Source organism: Chenopodium album, chromosome 2 (genome assembly GCF_948465745.1).
Source record: "Chenopodium album chromosome 2, dcCheAlbu1.1, whole genome shotgun sequence".
In the NCBI taxonomy this organism is placed as follows: Eukaryota; Viridiplantae; Streptophyta; class Magnoliopsida; order Caryophyllales; family Amaranthaceae; genus Chenopodium; species Chenopodium album.
In genome coordinates this window covers 78,750,904-78,774,261 of record NC_137835.1, presented here as the reverse complement: position 1 = coordinate 78,774,261, position 23,358 = coordinate 78,750,904, and the positions used below count along the sequence as shown (strand labels likewise).

Here is a 23,358-nt window from a genome sequence, read left to right as displayed (position 1 = left end):
ATGGCGGAGGCTAAATCTAACTTCGAATCCAACACCGACTTCAATAACTGGCCTTTGACTCCAACTACGAGTTTTTTTTCGTTTATCCAATATATATATTTTGAGAAATTAGGCTATTTGGGCCTTTGCAATCCACACCCACTGCCACCACGACCCACAACCAAATTCACAATCCATCAGAGTCAAATAATCCATTGGAGTCGGATTTTTTATCTCGAATTTTTTGCGGGATCCGACCGCGTTAACAAAGTCGGACTCAAATTACTTTTTTTTTGGATGCTCAATAGATTTTTTCCCTTAGATCGGGGCGAAATAAGGTCAGATTCGAACTGAATTGCCAGCCCTAGCTATATATGTAGGCATGTAGCTAGATAGTGTATATAATAAGCTAGCTAGTGTATGTAATAAGTTTCAAACATATAAAGAGTATTTTTCTTATTAGACTTGTACACTACAAATTTATTATTCATTCATTATTTTTTAAAAAAAGTCTTAATATATTTTTCTTAATAGACTTGTACACTACAAAAAGTACGTGTTCATTATACTAATCTTTTATTAGCTTATTTTGATTTATTTTTTAATATTAAAATTTATTATAAATTATTGATTTAATTTTTAAAATTAATATAATGACCGTCATTTTAACGAAAACTGACAAAGAACTGTAGAGTACGTGCTCAATTAATGTGAATTACAATCAAAGCAACAAGCATTATTTTTCCTACTTTATACAATTATACCAAGGAACTAGTTAGTGACCCGGGCAATGCCCCGGGCTTGTTTATCTTTTTCATATTCAATTACGTACATGACAAATAATTACATGGATTATATCCTTTTAAAAAAAATGTACTCCGCAGTATTGTTTTCAAATTGGATGCACGAATGGATCATCAAACCAATATTCAACCACCGAGCATAGGTAGTGAATAATGAAAAATTTTACACGCACTAACTTTTAGAGCTTTGAGTGAACTATAAAGAAAATCAACCAATGAAATCTCATATTAAAATATAGCAATTCTTACATATTACACAATCATCGAACCAAAATGCTACTTATTAAAACATATATAGCCCATAATTAATTTGGGGTGATTTATTAAAAGTGTAAAAATATGAGTTAAGTATGCAAAATATATCCATTGCATTCCAAGGTAGGTAGAGTAAACAAATACTTACCTAGCTCAATACTGGCCTAGTAAAATGTTTCTCCAAGAGGTTTAGACCATTTAGTATATCATTTCCTTAGATAGTTAATTTATAGGGATAAATATATTGAATATATATCGGTTACATATTTTACAAATTAAATGGGTCAAAGCAATTTTAAAACATTTTAATTATTCATCTTATCAATTGTGACCAAACTAAATACTAATAATGGCTAGCCTATTGGTTTGCAAGTAACTAACATCTTCTCTTAGCTTTCTTTAAATTTAGAATCAATATTTGATTGATCATTATTATAAGGTGACGTGGAAAAAAAATTTAAAGTGATCATTATTATCAAACACATTATTTAGATACAATACTACAATTGCAAAAGTGACGTGGCAAAAAATTTAAAGTGATGTGGCGAAATGACAAAAAAGAATTGACAAATGGCAAAATGGCACTCCTTGTCTTGGAGTTTTAATAATAATATAGATATAGATTTCCTTGGCATTATCAAGAAATGAGGTTTTCCTCAAACCACTTTGGCGTAACAATAACATATGCTAAACTTTTTAAAAATTTCAAGAGGTAGAAATAGAGAAAATTTAACATCAAAAAATAAAATAAATGTGTCATAACTTAGGGCCTGTTCACATTTACTTAATTTCAGTTCAGTTCAGTTCAGTTCAGCTCTAATCAGTTCATTTCAGTTCTGTTCAGCTCTAATCAGTTCAGTTCAGCTCGCTTCAGTAAATGTGAACAGACCCTTAAACGTGAAAATAAAAGTCATACAACTCTCATAATGTATTATCATAAGACTCACTTATTTATAGTATACAAAATCACGAATACGTAATTATATGAGCCTTGGTAATATTGTGTATCAATATAAACCATGCAATGAGGGATTGCACTTGGTATTATAGATTGGAAGATAACTTCCTACGAGGTCGATACAATTTGACCAACCTCTCATGAGGTGGTGCAGTGTCTTTTACCACACTGAGGCCCGTTAGAGATGCCATTCTTGAGGTTGTCAATGGATATTTTTGTGGTTCCATTAACTTCAAATTTAAGGCATCTTCTACGGCTTTTATAGAGCTTGGAATAGCGCATATCAATATGTCTAGCATCCTCATATCTTCATTACAGGAAGGTGCATCATATGGAAATATAACCTTCATGTTTTCTTCTAGAATGTTCAAGTTCTTTTGAGATTCTCCTATGAGCTTTTGTTCAGTCCCTTGACTCGCTATAACTCTCATCAAAGACATTAAAAGCTGTTACAATGGGTACATGCACACCAATTAGCTTAACAGACTAGTGCACGACCAAGTTTTCAAAAGCTAACACAATTGAGAATAACTTTGGCATGGTCAAAGTTATTAATACGAAGTAACATATCAACAAAAAAAAATTACTATATACGTCTATGAATAGCTGACACCGTTTAACATATTTATCTAACACACAAGTTTGACAATTAATATAAAGATTTATTATTAAAACCTATGAAATTTCATGATAGTGATTGCATAAACACAATATACATGCATGTGGTTAATAATAAATAAAAAGGGCAAGAAGTCAAACTATGTCAATTATATTATAATAGAGATGATACCAATTCAATTAACATAAATGTGATTTTTAATACCCATTAACTGCTATGTAATACTTCCTCCGATCCGTTTCTTTATAGTTGACACGTTTCTTTAATCACGTTTGTCAATACACAAATTAAATCATTATTATCTTTAATTATCGATAAGAAAAAATTATAAAAAGTTAATATTATGAAAATGTACATTGTGATGAATCTAACAAGATCTCACTTGACTATATTTTTCCTTGCATATAAATCACAAAACATGGTCAAAGGGAGGTGTGTGAATAGTGTTAAAGTCAAAACGTGTCAACTAATAAAAAAACGGAGGTAGTAATTGTTTAGGGTACAATTCTCCTAATATCACAAGGGTTGTATTTTTTTTTTTCTCTTTTCTAACCTACTAATGATTTTTTTTTTTTTTTCTTTTTTGAAAAACCTAGTAGATGATATTGAGTTATAGTGAATCAAATATACAAAAACAGTAACAAAAGTGCATACTAATTTTGCATATCAGGGACTTAGAGTTGTTTAACTAAGCCCCACTAGAGGCTTTGGGTGGGAATTTCTTTACCCTTCCCCCTTCCTAAAGGGCCTAGCCCGTAACCCATTTTGGGTGAACCTTTGAGAGATTCTAGTCCAGTCGAACCTTTTTACTTACCAATCAACCAAAAATAAGTTTTATTATGCTATAAGTCCATTATATATATACTACCTCCGGTCCAAATTACTCGCAACTTTGGAATATTTTATATCTCACAAATAATACCCCGAAGTTGCGAGTAATTTGGACCGGAGGTAGTATATATATATATATATATAAAAAAAAAAACGAAAAGTATATTCACATGCCTGGTTTAGTATAAAATCTGCCCAAATTCGCACCATGGACCTTGAGTAAGGATCGGATGGCAAGAGATGAGGAGAATTCTTCCATGTTTCATCAATGTACTGCAGGATCACCAATGACTCGGAAATGGGCTTCCCTTCGTGAACAAGTATGGGAACTTTCTTGTATATAGGGTTGTACCGAATTAGCATTTGGCTCTTCTTTCTCAAGTTCTCTTCAACATATTCATAGGTTATGCCCTTGACTTTAAGGGCAATCTTCACCCATCTAGCGTAAGGGCTTGCAAAAAAACCATGGAGCACCACTTTCTTTTCATCTTCCATCCCTTTCTTTTTCCTTCGTTCAAAGCTAGAATGTCATCAACCTGTCAATAGAAATTGCGCACTTTATAAAACTGTAAGCAGCAAAATAAATTTGTAGCTAAGGGAAATAGCATAAAATTTTCAAATTTATATAGAGTATTTTTATTTGCATTAGGGATGGTGATATATGACCGCATGTGAACCACCCTCATTGGCTCATTGTTAATTAATTATCTTATTTTTTACATGCAAATCTTTTAAAATAGTGTCAACGTAAAATGTGCAAATAAAAATCTTACTCAAAATGTGTCAAATTAGAAAACTGTTAGAATAGAGAAAAAAAATTAGTGGTGGGTTGAAATTAGAAGTATTATTGCATGGGAAATTGCTTGCATTTCAGCATTTGCATGGGAAGTTCCTAGTATTTATAATGATATATGTTGGTTTACTTGCTCCACCCACGTACTACACTCTACACCTAATTTTCTAGCTTTCTCTAGATTTCTCTTTACTTTCTTACTTCAGCTAGAGTCTTCAAAATATTAGGTTATTTTACACCTAATTTTCTAGAATTGTTGATATTACTTAAATTTTTCTAGATTACAATTTTTTTAACAAAGTCTACTTTACCAAATAATGGCAAAAAATCTTTTTTTTTTAAATAATAATAATAATAAAAAAAAAAACAAACAAACCTGAATGAATGACAGACGACTGAACATATGTTACTATATTTTGATCGACAATAATGTAAGCGAAAGTACTATAAATATAGAAATAATATAGAGAAGTTTATTGTACGGTTGTACCTAGCTAATAGCGGCAAAAATTCCTGAGAAAATCTGAATGAATTATACACGAACGTCCATTGTTTGTTACTTTGATCAATATGATAGTAAAATGTAAGCTAGACGTACTATAAGGGGACGTTTGGTTCGCAAACTGGTATGAGATTGAAATCAGGAATGAAACCATAGTGGTATAAGTTTGGAACTTGATTCTTAATACCATATGTTTGGTATGATTATAAAATGCAATGTTTTTCTTTTATTTAACATCTTAATGTATAAGAATGAGTCAAACCTACCTCCTCCCCTAAGATTTCTAAACCCCATACCTTGGGGGTTTGAGGTATGGGTTTAAACTATTCTAAACCCATACCTTATACCTTAATTATGTGAACCAAACACCCCTTAAATAGAATTGGGTGATGTGGGTACACATTTTATTCTTTCATTCCCTTTCTATATATTTTTAATGTTGTAGAATTCTTGGGCTCTAACTATTAGAGTCATAAAAGACTTTAATAAGGGCAAAAAGGTAAATCTAAAAAAAGCAATTATAAAAAACATTACGGTAAGAAAAAGCTAAACAAAATCTGTAAAAAAAAATAAAAAAAAAAAAAAGGCCCTTTTCAATTTTTTGTTCTGTTTAGAACAAATATTAATTTCTTAAAAAAGAAATTCCGGCAAATTGAGTTTTTCGTTCTGCTATTTTCTCAAATGGAGTTCTTAACATGTGACAAATTTTGGCGCCAAAACATGACGGAAACAAACCGTTGGTGTTGTTCTTGTTCTATCTTTTACTGTTGATGATACTTTTTATCATACCAACGAATTTCTTGATGGTATTTTCCAACAATTCTTGATGTATTATTTTAGATACCAATAGCCCTTGATGGTATTCCTTTTTTCTATTTGCCATTGATTTTTTTTTTTTGCTGCAAATGAAAGGCACAAGCCTCGGGAAAGAACAAAAACAAAACTAAAAGAAACTAAACAGAAATTAAACGTGGCAAGGCCACCCCTACTATATCATCATGCAAGATACGTCCTAATTCAATAGGAGGGAATTGAATCAACTCTATATTGTTGTTCTGGACGACACCTTGATTAGCTAGCCAATCTGCGGCTCTATTTGCTTCACGATAGACATGATGAATTTGGACTTCCCAATTGCCTTCCTCAATGAGCTTCTTGCACATGTTGATTATATGATACCCCTGGCCTCGGTGGACATCTTCATTGCAAATAGCATTTACTACAATTTGACTATCAAGTTGCACTTGAATCTTTGCTGCATTCATTCTTTTCGCCAATTCCAACCCATATTCAATGGCCTTTAATTCAGCCATAAAAGCATTGCAATTACCAAGTTTAAGAGAAAAACCATGTATGAACTTTCCAGTGTAATCACGAATCAAGCCTCCTCCCCCAGCTGGACCCAGAGCACCTTTAGCAGCACCATCTGTATTCAAAGCAAGCCAGCCAATTGGTGGGGCTAGCCACTTGATGAAAGATTCTTCTCGAGTCCTAGTACGATGGTTGGTATTGCTTCCATCAACTCCCAACACACGCCAGACTTCCTCAAAACGAGCAAGTAGAAATTGATTAATATCAATCGGATTTTCACTTGCTCTATCAAACACACAGTTATTCCTCCATCTCCAAATCCACCACAAGGAAATTGAGAAGTAAGTAGGCCAAACCTCAGAAGAGAGATTACTTCGTTGCTGAATTTTAATATTGTTCATAATCCACTGACGAAGGGATCCACTAAAAAAGCTCGGAGATGAGGCAGGTCCTCCCACTTGACGCCACACTTCTCTTGTTGCACGACAGTCACGAAGGGCATGAATTGTAGTCTCCTCATGATTATTACAAGTCTTGCACCAGGGGTCGTCAGTAAGGTTTCTTTTTAGACGATTTGCATTTGTCATGATTCAATCATGAGTAACAAGCCAGAGAAATTTTTTTGCCCTTTGCTGCACTCTCAAACTCCATATTAAATTCCAAATTTTATCATTTTCAATCACGTCATCTCGCCTAATAATTTGCATTGCTGATTTTATTGTGAATTTACCACTTGAGGAGCCTCCCCAATATAGTAAATCCCCTGTATTTGAGTCAATCCTCAGAGCATGAGCTTCAATAATCTTCAACACATTCGCAGGTAGCAAATTAGCGAAAATATCCCATTTCCACCCATTTTCTACATCCCATAGTTCTTCAACTTTAACTTTATCGAGCTGGGGGGGGGGGAATTGTAGCAATCACAGCAGCTCGAAGAGGACTAGGCATGGCCCAATTATGATCCCAGAATAAAGTATTAGCGCCATTGCCAACAGCTATCCGAGACCCTTCACTAATTAACTTAGCATTCTCCGAAATGCCCCTCCAAACATTTGACATGTTCGATTTAGGTTCAAACATATCAATATCGCATCTCCCTTTGCAATACTTTGCTCTAAGTACCCGAGACCAGAGAGCATTCGGCTCCGTTAACACACGCCATCCCAATTTAGTTAAAAACGCAGCATTAGCTTGCCTTGAAGACCGCAGTCCCAAGCCACCCTGTTCTTTTGGTTTCTGTAAGCATTCCCAAGAGATTAAATGCATACGCCTATGTAGGGTATAATTTCAAGCCTTTAAAATCCCACTAGCTTGAACCCCACTGTGATCATACACTAAAGTACGGTGGCGTCCAAAAGGGAAGAAGATAGAGCAAAAGAGTCGCCAACAAGTTTTTAAGGAACTTGTAAACCGTTCACGAGGTGAAGGTTACACCCCTTAACGATCCAAGAGATCGTCAACTCCATAAGGTCATGAACCAAATAAGGGTTCGGGGATAATGGTACAAATCCAACCTAAAAGAGATTGAACCTGCCCTAATAATAGGCCTCTACTTTATTCTGCTCGTATTCATGTGCGCTTTCTGATTAACATACAATCAATAGGAATTAACCCTAAACCTGTTTAATCTATGTTGGTTGAACATTAATGCACAAATAAACTATTATTGGCGATCACTTGAATTTATAATCACAATTAACCCTAAACAAGATTATTAATATCTTATTAAGCGTGATTGCAAATACCAATTCCTTGGATGCCTCGTACCTCTTTCTTTCACGTCTAGGGCGAAGGCGACTTCGAATATGGCTAGGTGTATCAAGATCTTGTGAATGCGGAATTTTGTATTAAAAAGCAAAGAATAAAGAATGCATAAATGTTAAGAATTATTGATGAAAGAGATGAAGATGATGAAAAGAATTGAAGAGAATTGGTGACTCTTGATGATTGAAAACGGAGTTTTCGATACGATATTTATAGAGAAAATCATCCAAAAAAGATGATTTATCAAAACAGAGTCTGAAGACCACAAAACTAACTTGGCGCCAGCCTTGGCTCATTGGTGCCAGGACCAGTGGCTAGCGCCAGGCGCCAATGCTGGCGTCTGGCGCCAATCCTGGTTCCAGGCGCCAAGGCCTGGGGTTGGACGCCAATTCGGAATTCAACGCGTTTTCGAAAATCTGATAATTTTACCGTACTGGAAGATAAAATAATATAATTTCAGTCGAAAATGCTATTTGATCTAATTAAAACTCTGAAGAGTCCTAATTGAATTAAGAATGATAAAACCTTCTAGAATGTTCTAGAAGACCAAAACCATTCCTAATTACATTAGGAATGATAAATCATATTAGGCCCTCCTCTAGATCATTGGGCCGTACTTAAAACTCAAACCGGGCCCAGTTTAGTAAATTGGCCATAATTTCCTCAATATTCATCGGAATTGGGCTTATAATATATCGTTGGAAAGGTCTTTGCAAACCCCATCCAACTACACCACTATTGGACCTATATCATGGACCAACCAAACTGGATTGGCTGTTTTCTCAAAATAAAGTTTTCAAAAACAGAGAGGAGAGAAAAGAAAAGAAATAAAACTTTCCGCAACACTAGACCTTTCCACACTTTCGTTTCATTCGATTATGATTCGACGTGAAAGGCACTCATCACTGGGTTTGGTTTTGGGGAGACAAAAATGGGTGTCTACAGAAGCCCCCACTTTGACTGAGTTTGGAGAAACGCAAGTTTCGAAAACGAAAGTCAAAGTATCGATAGGGACGGAGAATGATTCAGAACGTTCTGCGATCCTAAATCAATCTTGTAACGCCGATACCTGCAAAACTAGCATTAGTTAAACAGATAAAAGAGTTAAGAAACGCGTATCTTGCACCGTCGAGCACACGTCTCTGAAAGTAACCGATTGTTGCTGTTGTTGTGCTTTGACGACCTCCTGCAAGCTAGAGAATGCCATCCCGCTTGAAAACCGCTACGCCTTGTAACTGCTTCCATTTAGAAGATTGCTTCGCTTGAAACTATCCTCTCCGCTATGATAATATTCCACGTCCAAGGGAATATCATCGAAAATTATTTCTCTTGAAATAATTCTCATCCGCATTATGATCATCTTCCATGCCTCAGGAATTATGATCGAAGACAATTTCGCCCGAAATTACCTTCAGTTGTTTGTGACAACTTTCCGCCAAAGATATCTTCTCTTGAAGTCATCCTCATTTGATGCGATAATCTCCCAAAGGAAAATACCGAAGATCCACGCCCGTCGATCTTTAAAAGTTCACCTGAACCTTGCTTTTGCTATGCCTGTACGTCGGCGCTCTTTGCTCTTGAACCTGTATGTCGGTGCTTTTTGCTAATGAACCTATATGTCGGTGCCTTTTGCTAATGAGCCAATGCTTAGGCGCTTTAAGCTAAGTGAGACGATCTTTTTATCAGGTCGATCACTTTATGCAATTGTAATCCAACTGACTACTTAATCATGTCAAATTGCTTATAGGGGCTAACTGGCGTACCAAGGAACCCGAAATTGCTGTATGAAGTCGAAATCACCTTTCTGGGAGGCTTCGAGCTCTGTCGTTGCTGAAATATTTATGGAGCCAAGAATTGACTCTGTCGCCGAATGCTGTGATAGGGTCTTCCCTGTTCTGCTGCACCTGTGTTTATTTTTTACTATAGAACTTTGCCAATCTTTTTAATCATCTTAGGGTTGACCTAAGGCTTAACGTTGCTTGACTCATCGACTTGACACGACTCAAGGCATAAACTTGACTCGATATGTTGACTGACTCGAGATTGACTCGACTCAAAGTGAAATGACACATGTGTTAGACTCAAATCAAAGTGATATGACATGACATGACTCAGTGTGTACATGACTTGTGTGTGCATTGTAATGTGATCGTGCAACTCGAAAAATGCAAAAACCAAAAAATTTCCGTCAATTTTGGAGGGTACCGACTTTCTCCCGAAAAGGAAAGACGTGAAAAAGAAAATCAAAAGTTTGAAGATGCATGTTGAATGAGCTTAGTCAAATGTTGTTTGATACTATCTCTCAAGGTTCAAGGATTAATCCATCCTAGGCTATCTCAACTGTTGACTCCATGATGAAAGTATTTGGGTAACTTAGGCACGGAGGCCAAGCACTTCATACTTCATGATGCAATGATGATTACGATTGATGAGCGATTTCGATATGACAAGGCATGCTTCAACGTTGTATTAAGATTTCATGACAAAGGGTTCCTAAGGGAAGTATATTTGGTCATGTATATGTGCAGTGTGTGATAGTGACACTAAAGTTAGGCCGCAAGAGCTAAGTGTGTGGAAAAATATATTGAAAAGAGTCAAATGGTGGTGACTCTTAGGCTAGGTAAGCTAATAATATAGGGATCAAGCCCCCAAGTCTAGCTCTAAATGAAAAGGGATGAGCATAGGGAACTCCTTGATATGATCATGGTGTAAGTGTGTGAATGTGAATATGAATGCATGTTTATTACGGCCGCACCTCGATGTGAGGTTGCCTACGTATCCGTTAGGAATCAGGCCGAACGTATCTCTAGCCAAAACTCGCACAAGTGTGTATACCTCAAAAAGATCTTTTTAAGGGTTGTAACGTGGTTAGGCTAAAGGCTGAAGAAGAAGGGGATAAAGGCTCAAGACCCTAGATAAGCCCCCAAGGTGTGCAACCTCGCTTTTGAATCTTTGTATTTATGCTTGAGTTTCTACTCTTTTTAGCTCTTTTTGCTCTAGCATTTATTTTATTTTAATAAGTGTGGGCAATCCCGATCATGCGATCTATCACTCACTTGGCATTCATGTTTCTCAGGCACGGTACCGAGCACTCGGTAAGAGACGCAATCTGAGACGTGTTCTTATCGAAGATATTTTCATATCAAAGACATTGGAACACTTACCCTTTTGTACACTTGTTTATTTTTTTGCTTCTTTTTTTTGCTATTTTAATCTTTGAATTTGCTCAAGCTTTCTCTAGAATTGCAAAAGTTGCACGCCATCCCATCCCAAGGTTAGGTAGAGGTAGGTTGAAAAAAGAAGGGTCTATCGTTAGGCGAGGCTCAAAATGGTTTATGAAGAAAGGATTGTATAATTGAAGGGTGAAAGGACATATGATGTGGCTACAAGGGGTGCCTCAAATCATTGGTATACCTTGTGCTTAATTCGACATGGATTTTTTTTTTTTTTTTATGCAATGTAATGGAATGATCATATATAAGGAATTAAATGCTCATTTTATTAAAAAGGGAAAAAGGAAAAATCTACAAAATTAATCTAAAGGAAAAGAAAAGGTGCCTATGCTAGACTTATTGGGGAAGGGGTAAAATGAAAAAGAAATAGAAAAAGAGGTCATAAAATCTTGTCGTTGAAGCTCGCCTCTTGTCTTGTGTTGTTTCCTTTATCATCACTCGCTCTTCTTGTTAACTGGAGGCATGGGAAGCTTGTTATTATCAATCAAATGTTGGATAGCCTCCTTTAGCTTCCAACAGCTCTCAGTAGTATGACCCCTACCTTGATGATACTTGCAGTGTTCGTCTGGATTCCAACTAGGCAATCTCTTTTCAGGTGCGGGATCTTGAATAGGTCCAATGGGAGTAATGAGTCCTTTGGCATGGAGTCGATCGAAGGCAGTATCGTAGCTCATCCCAATGGGGGTGAAGTCTTTCCTTAGTTGCTTCTTAGATCGTTGGTTATCTATGGCTAAGACTTCACTGAGATCAAAGGTACTAACATTGTTACTAGAGTGGGCGTTTTCGGAAGAAGAAGGATTGTCGCTCTTCTTTCCTTTCCAGCCACCGTGGTTGCTATTATTAGTAGCTTTTTGCTTTGCGAGGTCATCTTCGATTTCAATTCCGATGTCATAAACGACCTTGAAAGTATTCAAATTGTGTTGATATTTTAGGTGCTTCGAATACTTTTCTTGGAGATTCTTGATAAACATCCTCACAGATTCCTTTTCGGTAGGGACTTCAATCATCTTAGCGGAAGTTTCCCTCCACTTATTAAAGAAAGAAGTAAAGCCTTCATTTTCTTTTTGTCTTAGCATCTCAAGTTGTCTATGATCGGTTTCAACTTGGATATTGCACTTATACCTATCAACGAAAGCGTTTACTATCGATTCCCAGGTAGAGTTTTTCTCCTTGTCAAGGGAGAAGAACCATTGTTGGCAAACAGTTTCAAGAGATAGTGGGAACAGAGAGGGGAAAACCTCCTTATCGATACCCTTGATGGTCATTATAGTTTCGAAAGCTTTTAGATGGAAGTAAGGATTATCTGTTGCCTTGAATTTTGGGATGTCGTTGGCATTAAACTTAGGCGGAAGAAGTTCTTTATCCAGCGAGACCCCTTGCGAGCTCATGCCCTGAAATTTATAGTCACTAGATAACTTGCTCAGACTCTCTTGCATGAGGTCCATCCGTTGTTGCTTCACGGGATCATCGACCTTAAGTGTGAGGAGTTTTAGTGTCTCAGTCATGGTAACCAATTGATTCCTAAGCTCATTGACTTCTTCTTGAGTTGCCATTATCTTCTTAGCCTTTCTCTTTTGACGAATCGGTTTATCAAAAAGTAAGACTTGAACAAAGGTGTTGTCCTTGATTAATCGCCCTTCTCTCCTCGACCAAGTACTGTGGGAAAGGAATTTGGGGATACTAATTGTTAATTATTTGACTCAAACTTTATTCAACATGCCATGGATGGAGGAGGTGAAGAAAGATGGAAGAATGTGAAGAAGATTTAGACGGGGGGATATGAAGAATTAGGAGTAGAATGTACCCCCTCAACTCAAATGACGGAAGAGACAGACTCATGCATGAACCTAAGACATGGCCATGGTGATGTATACTCAAAGTGTGTGCTAAGACTAGTGAGTGTAGATGGTGCGTTAAGACTCGTGTCATGACCATGTGGCTAGACTATGTGACCAAGACTCGATTAATGACTTGACAAGGTGTTATTGACAGCGAAAATTAACCGAATTAATTAGTAAACTCGTTAATTAGACATTAGGTGATGACTCGACAAATAATCCGAACTGTCGGCCAAGCGACAGAACTGGCGTCACCGTACGATGGTTGGCGTTAGACTTTTTAGTAAATGTCTGGCGCTACACACCATACAGTGGCGCTACAGCTCAGATTTTGGCACCAATATTGGAGCCTCGGTCTGGGACTGTTTTCGATATTATTAGTCAACTGGGGTATGCCTAAAGTCGTACTAGGTCGATTTCGATTAAAAGAAGAAAAAACTTTATTGACTCGAATTAATTAATTAATTAATTAATTAGGCAAAGTTCTTTAAGTCATTAATTTTAATCTCAACACAAATCAACAAACGGTTAGGAGGAGCATAGGATATATATGCACAACAAATAATGCACAATTAGGCAAGTAGTCACAATATGATGCAATGAGTTCGCAACCTAACCATGGCTCTAGTTCTCTGAAGTTCAGGATATGGTTTAGTCAAATAGGGTCCATGGTTAATTGTCCAGATGCACCGCGTAGAAGCCTAACCGTGAAGGGTTAACGCGTGTGGATAGAACACTGCGAGTTTTTAGAAAAAAACTCACTTCCATGGTTTGGTGAATTCAACATCTCAGATGTATCCTTTGTTGCCAGGAGCGTTCAATCGGGTAGATAGAGCATGAATTCCCAGAGGGTTATGTCCATATGTAGAACACATATGGGTTTCAGAAAAGTGAGAAAAAAATTCAATCAGGAAGTAGGATCGAGCAAACAATACGAAAAACCGGTCGAAATTAGAACGCATATTTCTGGCTCGGTATTGGGGGAAATTGGCCAGCAAACAGAGACTGGCGCCAACTTTTAACTGCAGCGCCTGGCGCCAACACTGGCGTCTGGCGCTACGGCAAAAAGTGTGGTGCCAAGCTCTGGCCCCTGACGCTACTTCCCACATGCCTCGGTAGCTTTCTGTGCTCAATAAAATCATCCTGTTTCGCGCGGTGTTATTTCAGTCCTAGTTGTGAAAGACATTTCTCAAATTTCCTACGTGTAAAATCCTATGTTTTTGACTCATTACGGATGGTCTTTCCAATTAGAACCTTTTTATGCATATGACACAATGTTAATCAAAATTACGCACATGAAATACTTAGAACTTTTCGAGTCTCATCCACTCATTCTAAATCATTGCCGAAACAAATTCAGGAATTAAAATAGAAATCCTCCCCAATGGAGTCGCCAAAAACTGTAGGGAATAATTTCAAGCCTTTAAAATCCCACTAGCTTGAACCCCACTGTGATCATACACTAAAGTACGGTGGCGTCCAAAAGGGAAGAAGATAGAGCAAAAGAGTCGCCAACAAGTTTTTAAGGAACTTGTAAACCGTTCACGAGGTGAAGGTTACACCCCTTAACGATCCAAGAGATCGTCAACTCCATAAGGTCATGAACCAAATAAGGGTTCGGAGATGATGGTACAAATCCAACCTAAAAGAGATTGAACTTGCCCTAATAATAGGCCTCTACTTTATTCTGCTCGTATTCATGTGCGCTTTCTGATTAACATACAATCAATAGGAATTAACCCTAAACCTGTTTAATCTCTGTTGGTTGAACATTAATGCACAAATAAACTATTATTGGCGATCACTTGAATTTATAATCACAATTAACCCTAAACAAGATTATTAATATCTTATTAAGCGTGATTGCAAATACCAATTCCTTGGATGCCTCGTACCTCTTTCTTTCACGTCTAGGGCGAAGGCGACTTCGAATATGGCTAGGAGTATCAAGATCTTGTGAATGCGGAATTTTGTATTAAAAAGCAAAGAAGAAAGAATGCATAAATGTTAAGAATTATTGATGAAAGAGATGAAGATGATGAAAAGAATTGAAGAGAATTGGTGACTCTTGATGATTGAAAACGGAGTTTTCGATACGATATTTATAGAGAAAATCATCCAAAAAAGATGATTTATCAAAACAGAGTCTGAAGACCACAAAACTAACTTGGCGCCAGCCCTGGCTCATTGGCGCCAGGACCAGTGGCTAGCGCCAGGCGCCAATGCTGGCGTCTGGCGCCAATCCTGGTTCCAGGCGCCAAGGCCTGGGGTTGGACGCCACTTCGGAATTCAACGCGTTTTCGAAAATCTGATAATTTTACCGTACTGGAAGATAAAATAATATAATTTCAGTCGAAAATGCTATTTGATCTAATTAAAACTCTGAAGAGTCCTAATTGAATTAAGAATGATAAAACCTTCTAGAATGTTCTAGAAGACCAAAACCATTCCTAATTACATTAGGAATGATCAATCATATTAGGCCCTCCTCTAGATCATTGGGCCGTACTTAAAACTCAAACTGGGCCCAGTTTAGTAAATTGGCCATAATTTCCTCAATATTCATCGGAATTGGGCTTATAATATATCGTTGGAAAGGTCTTTGCAAACCCCATCCAACTACACCACTATTGGACCTATATCATGGACCAACCAAACTGGATTGGCTGTTTTCTCAAAATAAAGTTTTCAAAAACAGAGAGAAGAGAAAAGAAAAGAAATAAAACTTTCCGTAACACTAGACCTTTCCACACTTTCGTTTCATTCGATTATGATTCGACGTGAAAGACACTCATCACTGGTTTGGTTTTGGGGAGACACAAATGGGTGTCTACAGCCTATGATCTTCATCCCCACCCCAAACAAACCATCTAGTTCAATTCGCTTATCAATTTCGTCACAAATACTTCTCGGAAGCTTAGTTGTCTTCATTGCGTACGAGCTCATAGTAGTTAAAGTTGTCTTTGCTAGTGTGATACGACCTGCTAGAGATATGTATTTCGATTTCCATCCGGCAAGTCTACGGTCCACTTTCTCACACAAATATGCGAAAGTATCCCTCGTTACTCTACTTGTAAGCGTGGGCATACCAAGGTAATTACCCAGATCATCTGTCTCGTCTATTCCCAAAGCATGACAAATACCAACTTTTTCATCCATACACATATTTTGGGAAAAATAAATACGTGACTTGGGGTAGCTCACCTTCTGACCAGAGGCACTGCAGAAACGAGCCAAACACTCCTGAATCACCACGGCTTGTTCAACTGTTGCTTCCGCAAATAGGATTATATCATCCGCAAAGCATAAATTCGAGAGTTTTGGCCCATTCCTACTAGCATATATTGGTTTCCACCGCTGCTCTAAGATCGATTCTTCAATCAATTGATTTAATCTCTCCATACACAATACAAATAAATAGGGAGATAGGGGGTCTCCTTGACGAATTCCTCTTTCCGGTTTAAAAGGCCTAGTAGGCTCACCATTCCAAAGAACACGCATCGAAGAGGTAGTAATACATTCCATTATAAGTTCATTTATAAGAATAGGGAATCGAACTTCATATAAAGTATCTCGAATGAACTCCCATTTGAGACGGTCATACGCTTTCTCAAAATCAATTTTAATTGCCATGTATCCCTTACCTCCTCTCTTATTTCTCATGGTGTGAATGAACTCTTGAACAATAACAATGTTGTCTGTAATTTGTCTTCCAGGCACAAAACTTGTCTGCGTACAGGAAGTCAAGTGAGGCATCATTGGTTTGATACGGTTGACAATAGCCTTCGTAATAATTTTATAAGCCACATTACAAAGGCTAATAGGTCGAAATTGAGAAGCAAGCTCTAGAGTATCCACCTTCGGAATAAGAACAATAAAAGTATCGTTCAAATTTTCCGGTAATCCTTTACCATTTAGAGCATCAAGAGCCACTTTAAACACATTTTCCGCTACTAAGTCCCAATGCTTTTGAAAAAACAAAGGTTGGAAGCCATCTGGACCCGGAGCTTTCATAGCCCCTATATCGAACACTGTTTTTTCTATTTCACATCTTGCAAACGGCCTTGACAAAAGATCCCAATCTCTATTCGTGAATTCAGGAAAAATATCTGATGGCAAAGGTCCGCATTCTGGCTGCTCTTTATCTGCAAATAATTTGGTAAAGTACGAGACAATGTGATCTTGTATTCAGTCTTTCTCATAAATCCATACTCCATCTGTACTCTCCTTGATTGCAGTAATATTATTCCTCCAACGACGAGCAATCGTACTCAAATGAAAAAAGGAAGTATTCCTATCACCATCACGAATCCAATCGACCCTCGATTTTTGATACCATAGAAGCTCTTCTTGGATAAGAACCTCATCAAGCTCTCTGCGTAGTTTAGCTTAAAGTTTGATGAGGTCTCTAGATTTTTGTTCGGCTAGGCATTTTTGCACACCACCAATCCGTGCTGATAAATTCCTTTTTTTTAAAAAAAATATTGTGGAAAACATTCTTATTCCACTCTTGCAAATCTTCACTGACTTTCTTCAATAAAGGAATAAGAGGCCTATTTTTATCCCATTTATCTTCTATAAACTCACGAAAGTGCTCATGGGTTAACCAAGCAGCCTGAAATTTGAAGGGCTTGTTAACGGATGTAACCGGAGCAAAACCATTTGGTGCAATTAGAATAGGGCAATGATCCGATTGGATTGCGGGTAAGTTTTTACCCTCAGCATGAGTAAATCTCAAGCTCCATTCTCCATTACATAATGCTCTATCCAGCCTAGCACTAGTACGAGTGTCAATACTGTTACCTCTTGACCAAGTGTGACTCGGGCCACTAAATTCAATTTCTAACAAATTCATATTCTCAACCCATTCATTGAACCTTGCTACCCGCCTAGAAGTCTCGGGGCAACAAGTGCTACGTTCATGAGTAAAACGAGTATCATTAAAGTCTCCTGCAATCATCCATGGTTTATTATGAGTTCTAGAAAAATCTTGTAATTCACGCCAGAGATCACTTCTTTTAGTTGGATCCGGGCTAGCATAAACTGCTGTGAAATACCATGGTTCCTCACCAACTCTTCTAATATCCATAGTAATATGTTGATTATGCTGTAAAATTGGTTCCACTGTCACAAGGTCAGGTTTCCAATATATCCATATACCTCCACTAAAACCTTGAGCATCGACTCTAGTGTGTCCTGTGTATCCTAGAATAGATGAAATACGTTCCGCTTGTTGACCCCCCATATGAGTTTCAACTAGAGCAATAACATTAGGTTTATGGTTTCTTACTACATCCTGTAGAGAACTAATAAAAGTACGACTACCGGCCCCTTGCACATTCCACACCATGCATGAAATAGGCAAGGAATTTGGAGCTAAATTTGGTATAGTGTCTTCCATTAAAGTAGGAATAGTAGGCAGAGAACTTACATAGGCACTAGAGATGAATCTCATTAAGCGGTTTGCTTCATTGGGTATCCTCAAGGTGAACACCAATTCCATCGGCTCTGGGATCGGTTCCATCCATGACTCGATCCTTACCTCCATTACATTCGTCAGGGGGTCGGCTATGCCCAAATATGGTATCTCCATTGGTTGACCCACACATAATATTTTGTCCGTCGGTATCCTTAGTTGTATGGCATCCGAAGGTGGGGGAAACATGGGATAAGTCCCTTCGAAAATTCATCTTGTGGCACGGTCTCGATGGCTTCTTGAATTTCCTCTAAAGTCTTCTGTGCAACAATCTTCGAAGGGTCAAAATCAGAATTTTCTTTGCCTTTTGTATTTTTGGCAACATATAATTGAGCTGGATCTTTGGACGTGTGAATATTTGTAATAGGCACAAGTGGTCCACTTCCTTGTATAACAGATTTTGTATTTTTACTAACTTCTTTCTTCTTGATTTTATTCTTTTCTCCACTTTTAGTGCCTTGAATAATTTTCCCAAGATTAAAGGAATTTATATTTGGAAGGCTGACCAACCGGCTTTGAGATTGTTCTCCAAGGCTTACTGTTGGAATATTCTCTTCTAAATTAGTAGAAGATATATTTAAATCTTTTGTAAGTTCCCCCGTTTCCAAATTGATAACAGTTTTAGACTTATCTTTCCCCAAAGAATTTCCAAAATCTTAATCCTCTAGCGCATCTTGGGAAGCAAGTATATCAAAACTTGACTTATTAGCCTCAATACCCCCTGTATCTCTAGAAGGATTACGGGGTAATTGTTGACTAACTTCCTTGTTTAGGTTCTGACCCTCTTTTCCTTGACCCGACCCAGATTTCTCCATCCTTGGGTTTCTCTTACGACCCGGTTTCTTCACCAACATCCAATCTCCAAAATTGTCAGTAAGTTCAGGTTTAGCAGGAGGGTCCTTATGTTGATTATCGATGACTTTCAACTGAGCATTAACACCATCGATAATCATATTATCAGTCGGGTATGTCGAAGCACATTGACTCTCAACATGGCCAAGTTTTCCACATTTATAACAAAGCATCTTAATACCCTCGTATTGGATTCTCCAAATTTTCCCTTTAAGCCAGAACTTTGCTAGAAGGGGTTTAGAGAGGTCAATTTCCACACTGAGTCTCGTGAATTGGCCTCTCTCCGCATACGCAGTGGGTTTATCCACTCTAATTACTTTACCAATTTTCTTCAAGAATTCTTTGTCAAAGTACTCAACTGAGAGGTTTGGGATCCTAACCCACACAGTTAACACATTAATAGAGGCTTCCTCTGGTATGAAATTTGGGGTCCATTTTCGTATTGTAAGATATTTGTCATCAATAAGCCATGGACCTTGTGTAAGAACATAAGTATAATCATCGACGTTATTAAACCGAGCAATGAAATACTTACAGCCAATATCAGTTAAAATTAAATCCCCCTTCAATTGCCACTTGCGCTTAAGTTTCTTCATTAATCCCATGTACCCTAAGCTCCCATCAAACATTCGAATAATTAGGGTATGTTTCCAGGGCTTTCTCATAATCCTCTTCTCTTCCTTTGTTAGCAAAATGATAGGGCACCTATCACTATCTTCCATACCTTCCGGAGCTTCATCATCATCAGACACATCTTCCTCTTCCAGATCAAGGTTATTCCCCATATCATTTTGAGGTGCAAGTTGAGTATCTCTTAGCAAATCTCTGAATGATTTTGTTGTCACCCCTATGTTTGGTATGGGTTGGTCATTGCCTTCTCTTACCAGAAGAGGGGTGAGTCCTCTGTGTCCTTGCGCTAAACCCTGTCCCTCCACCTCCATAGCAGAAGACTGGGCTATCTCCCCTGATTTCTTCCCATGATTGAATATCAAATGGGTGATTTTTCTTTTTGGTTTTTTATTTGATCTTACCATTTGATCAATCATATCAGGGGGGTTTTCATGGTTTTGGTTGTCGCCCATTTAGCCCTATGTGATATCGAACGACCCTTAAAATATTTGCCATTGATAGTATTCATTTAGATACCAAGTATAATAAACATATTTGTTAGATAATATAAATTAGGGAACATTTTCATCCGTTAATACTCAATAGCAATGTTATAATTGATGTGGTAATTTGCTGCATGTGTTCTTCAATTACCTACAAAATCCCAACACTTGCTTGGCAGAATTGTTGCGATTTGGGCACAGTCGTAGTGGCTAGGGGTCCAATGAGACAAAGGTTGAGTAGCATATAGAACCAAAAAAACACAATATTGATAAAGGTAGATCATCGTAGTTTATAGCTATTACACACAATATAAACCATGCATGAGGGATTGCACTTGGTATTACAATATGGAAGCTGAGATAACTTCCTACGGGGTCGATCGATACAATTTGACGAACCTCTCATGAGGCGATGCAGTGTCTTTTACCACATTGAGGCCCGAAAGAGATGCCAATCTTGAGGTTGTCAATGGATATTTTTGTGGTTCCATTAACTTCAAATTTAAGGCATCTTCTAGGGCTTTGACAGTGCTTGGAATAACGCATAACATTATGTCTAGCATCCTCATATCTTCATTACAAGAAGGTGCATCATATGGAAATATAACCTTCATGTTTTCTTCTATAATGTTCAAGTTCATTTGAAATTCTCTTATGAACTTTTCTTCAGTCCCTTGACTTGCTATAACCCTCGTCAAAGACATTAAAAGCTGTTACAATTAGTACAAACACACCAATTAGCTTAATTATATTGACAAGCACACGACCAGATTTCAAATAAAGCTAACACAATTGATCAATAGCTGGTTCCTACAGGCGCCTGTACGGTGCAACGTACAGTCGTTTTGTAGGAAAGAACATGATATATAAAAGTAAGGAACATATAGTTATAGTGAAAATAACATACTATTAAAATGTAATGAACATATATCTAAAGTAAAAATAACATACTACCAAAATGTAATGAACATATACCTAGAAAGAAAAGAACATATTTGCACCAAAAAAAATAAATAAAAAGAACATATGTTTATGTTCATTGATTAGTCAGTGTAATGTACTTTATTTGCAACATAATGATCATTGCTTAATGTGAAATGTTTATTAAATTTTGTCTTCAAATTAGGGTGGTTATAAATAGATAAAGTTTATTACATAATATTATCATGTTCTTTATTAATATTACAGAAGTTCTTTAGATATGAAAAAAATATATAAAATTGGATGTTCGTTACAAAACAACTATATGTTCTTTACAAAATAAATGCTCTTTACAAAATAGTTACATGTTCTTTTTGCGTTTTTTTACTGTACCAAGCAAGGTACAACCGCCTACACCTTAAAATTTTCACAATTGATGGGAATAACTTACTTCCGTAAAAAAAAGTTAATACATATCATTATCATAAAACAATAAAATAAAATATTTCATCACCGTTTAACACACAAATTTAACAATTAATACATAAAGATTATTTATTATTAAAAAACATGAAATTTCATATTACTATAGTACTTGTATAAACACAATATAAGTTAATGGTATATCTATCTATATAATAAAAAATAAATAAATTAAAAAAAAAAAAAAGAAAAAAAGAAAAGAAAAAGAAATGTATATGTATTGTACATGGTAAGAGATGAGGAGAATTCTTCCATGTTTCATCAATGTATTGTAGGATCACCAATGACTCCAAAATAGGGTTTCCTTTATGAACAAGTACGGGAATTTTCTTGTGTATAGGATTGTACTCAAGTAGCATTTGGCTCTTCTTTTTCAAGTTCTCTTCAACATATTCATAGGGTATGCCCTTGATTTTAAGGGCAATCTTCACCCATCTAGCATAAGGGCTTGAAAAAAAACCATGGAGCACCACTTTCTTTTCATCATCTTCCATCCCTTTATGAAATTATCAACTTGACTTTAAGTGCAATCTTAACCCATCTAACGTTCAAAACTAGAAAATTATCAACTTGATTGTCAATAAAAGTCGCGCACTTTATGAAATTGTAGGCAGCAAAATAAATTTGAAGCTATAAGCGAAAGACCATCAAATATTCAAATTTATATAGAGTATTCTTATTTCCATTTGGGATAGTGATATATGACCACATGTGAACCACCATCATTACTCCGTATTAATTAATATTCTTATTATTATATATAAATCATTAAATCACAACCGTTCAATTTAAAATAGTGGTAGTCATTTGAAATACAATTTTCATAGAAAATACTTCCTCCGTTCTATTAATATTGCAACAATGGACTTTTTGCACTATTCATCACTCTTGTTTGACCGTATAATATGAGTTATACGTTAAACAAAATATAGTCAAGTGGGATCTTGTTGGATTCGTCTCATATAATACTTTCACAATATCAACTTTTTGTAATTTTTAGTCTTACACAATTATAGATATTTAGCATATAAAATATGTTTGGGATGCATAATTTCCTCCTTGTTGCAATATTAACAGAACGGAGGAAGTATAATTTTGGGTAAAAATTTTACAATGTCATTCTTTAAAAATGACACCACAACTTACTGATGTGGCAAAATCTGATTGGCCTGTATTTTGTATTTTTATTTTCATTTCGAATTATTTTAATATCCATAATGTATTAAAATTGCTTCAAAAAAAAAATTGTAATTTTTTTTTTGCATTTTTTTTAATACATGTAATTATTTTTAGAAATACATAATTATAAATTATGAAAATCTAGTTTTATAATAAAATTAATTTTCAAATTTATAATTATAATTAGAAATCATAAAATTAAATTCCTTAAATCATCTACGTCAAAATTGTTCATCATCTCGTTCATCGTTCATTGTTTATCATCATTCATCGTTCATCATTCATCAATCATTTTATAAATTATGAGAATCTATTTCATAGCATTAATAAATTTTCGAAAATATACTTATAATTAAAAATTGGGATCATGGATATGTTGCCGGAGAAGAAGAATGACTGTCGGAAGTATCGCCTAAAAATCGCCGGAAAACTGCCCTTTTCCTTTCCGA

At 36.4% G+C, this 23,358-nt stretch overlaps 1 protein-coding gene and 2 pseudogenes across 1 annotated transcript; all 3 read right to left on the bottom strand.

Annotated features, from left to right (window-relative positions):
• Positions 1-2,081: 2,081 nt before the first annotated feature.
• On the bottom strand, positions 2,082-3,975 carry LOC145576613 (glutathione S-transferase U9 pseudogene; annotated as a pseudogene).
• A 2,666-nt stretch (positions 3,976-6,641) lies between these two features.
• On the bottom strand, positions 6,642-18,479 carry LOC145576596 (uncharacterized). Its single transcript, XM_081634327.1, has 5 exons — positions 17,395-18,479; positions 17,188-17,261; positions 15,743-17,031; positions 6,976-7,287; positions 6,642-6,854 (listed from the first exon to the last, which is right to left on the bottom strand). Exons 1-5 carry the CDS (start codon positions 18,477-18,479, stop codon positions 6,642-6,644), a joined length of 2,973 nt encoding a protein of 990 aa, XP_081490453.1.
• A 2,215-nt stretch (positions 18,480-20,694) lies between these two features.
• On the bottom strand, positions 20,695-22,224 carry LOC145576587 (glutathione S-transferase U9 pseudogene; annotated as a pseudogene).
• Between the last annotated feature and the right edge of the window lie 1,134 nt (positions 22,225-23,358).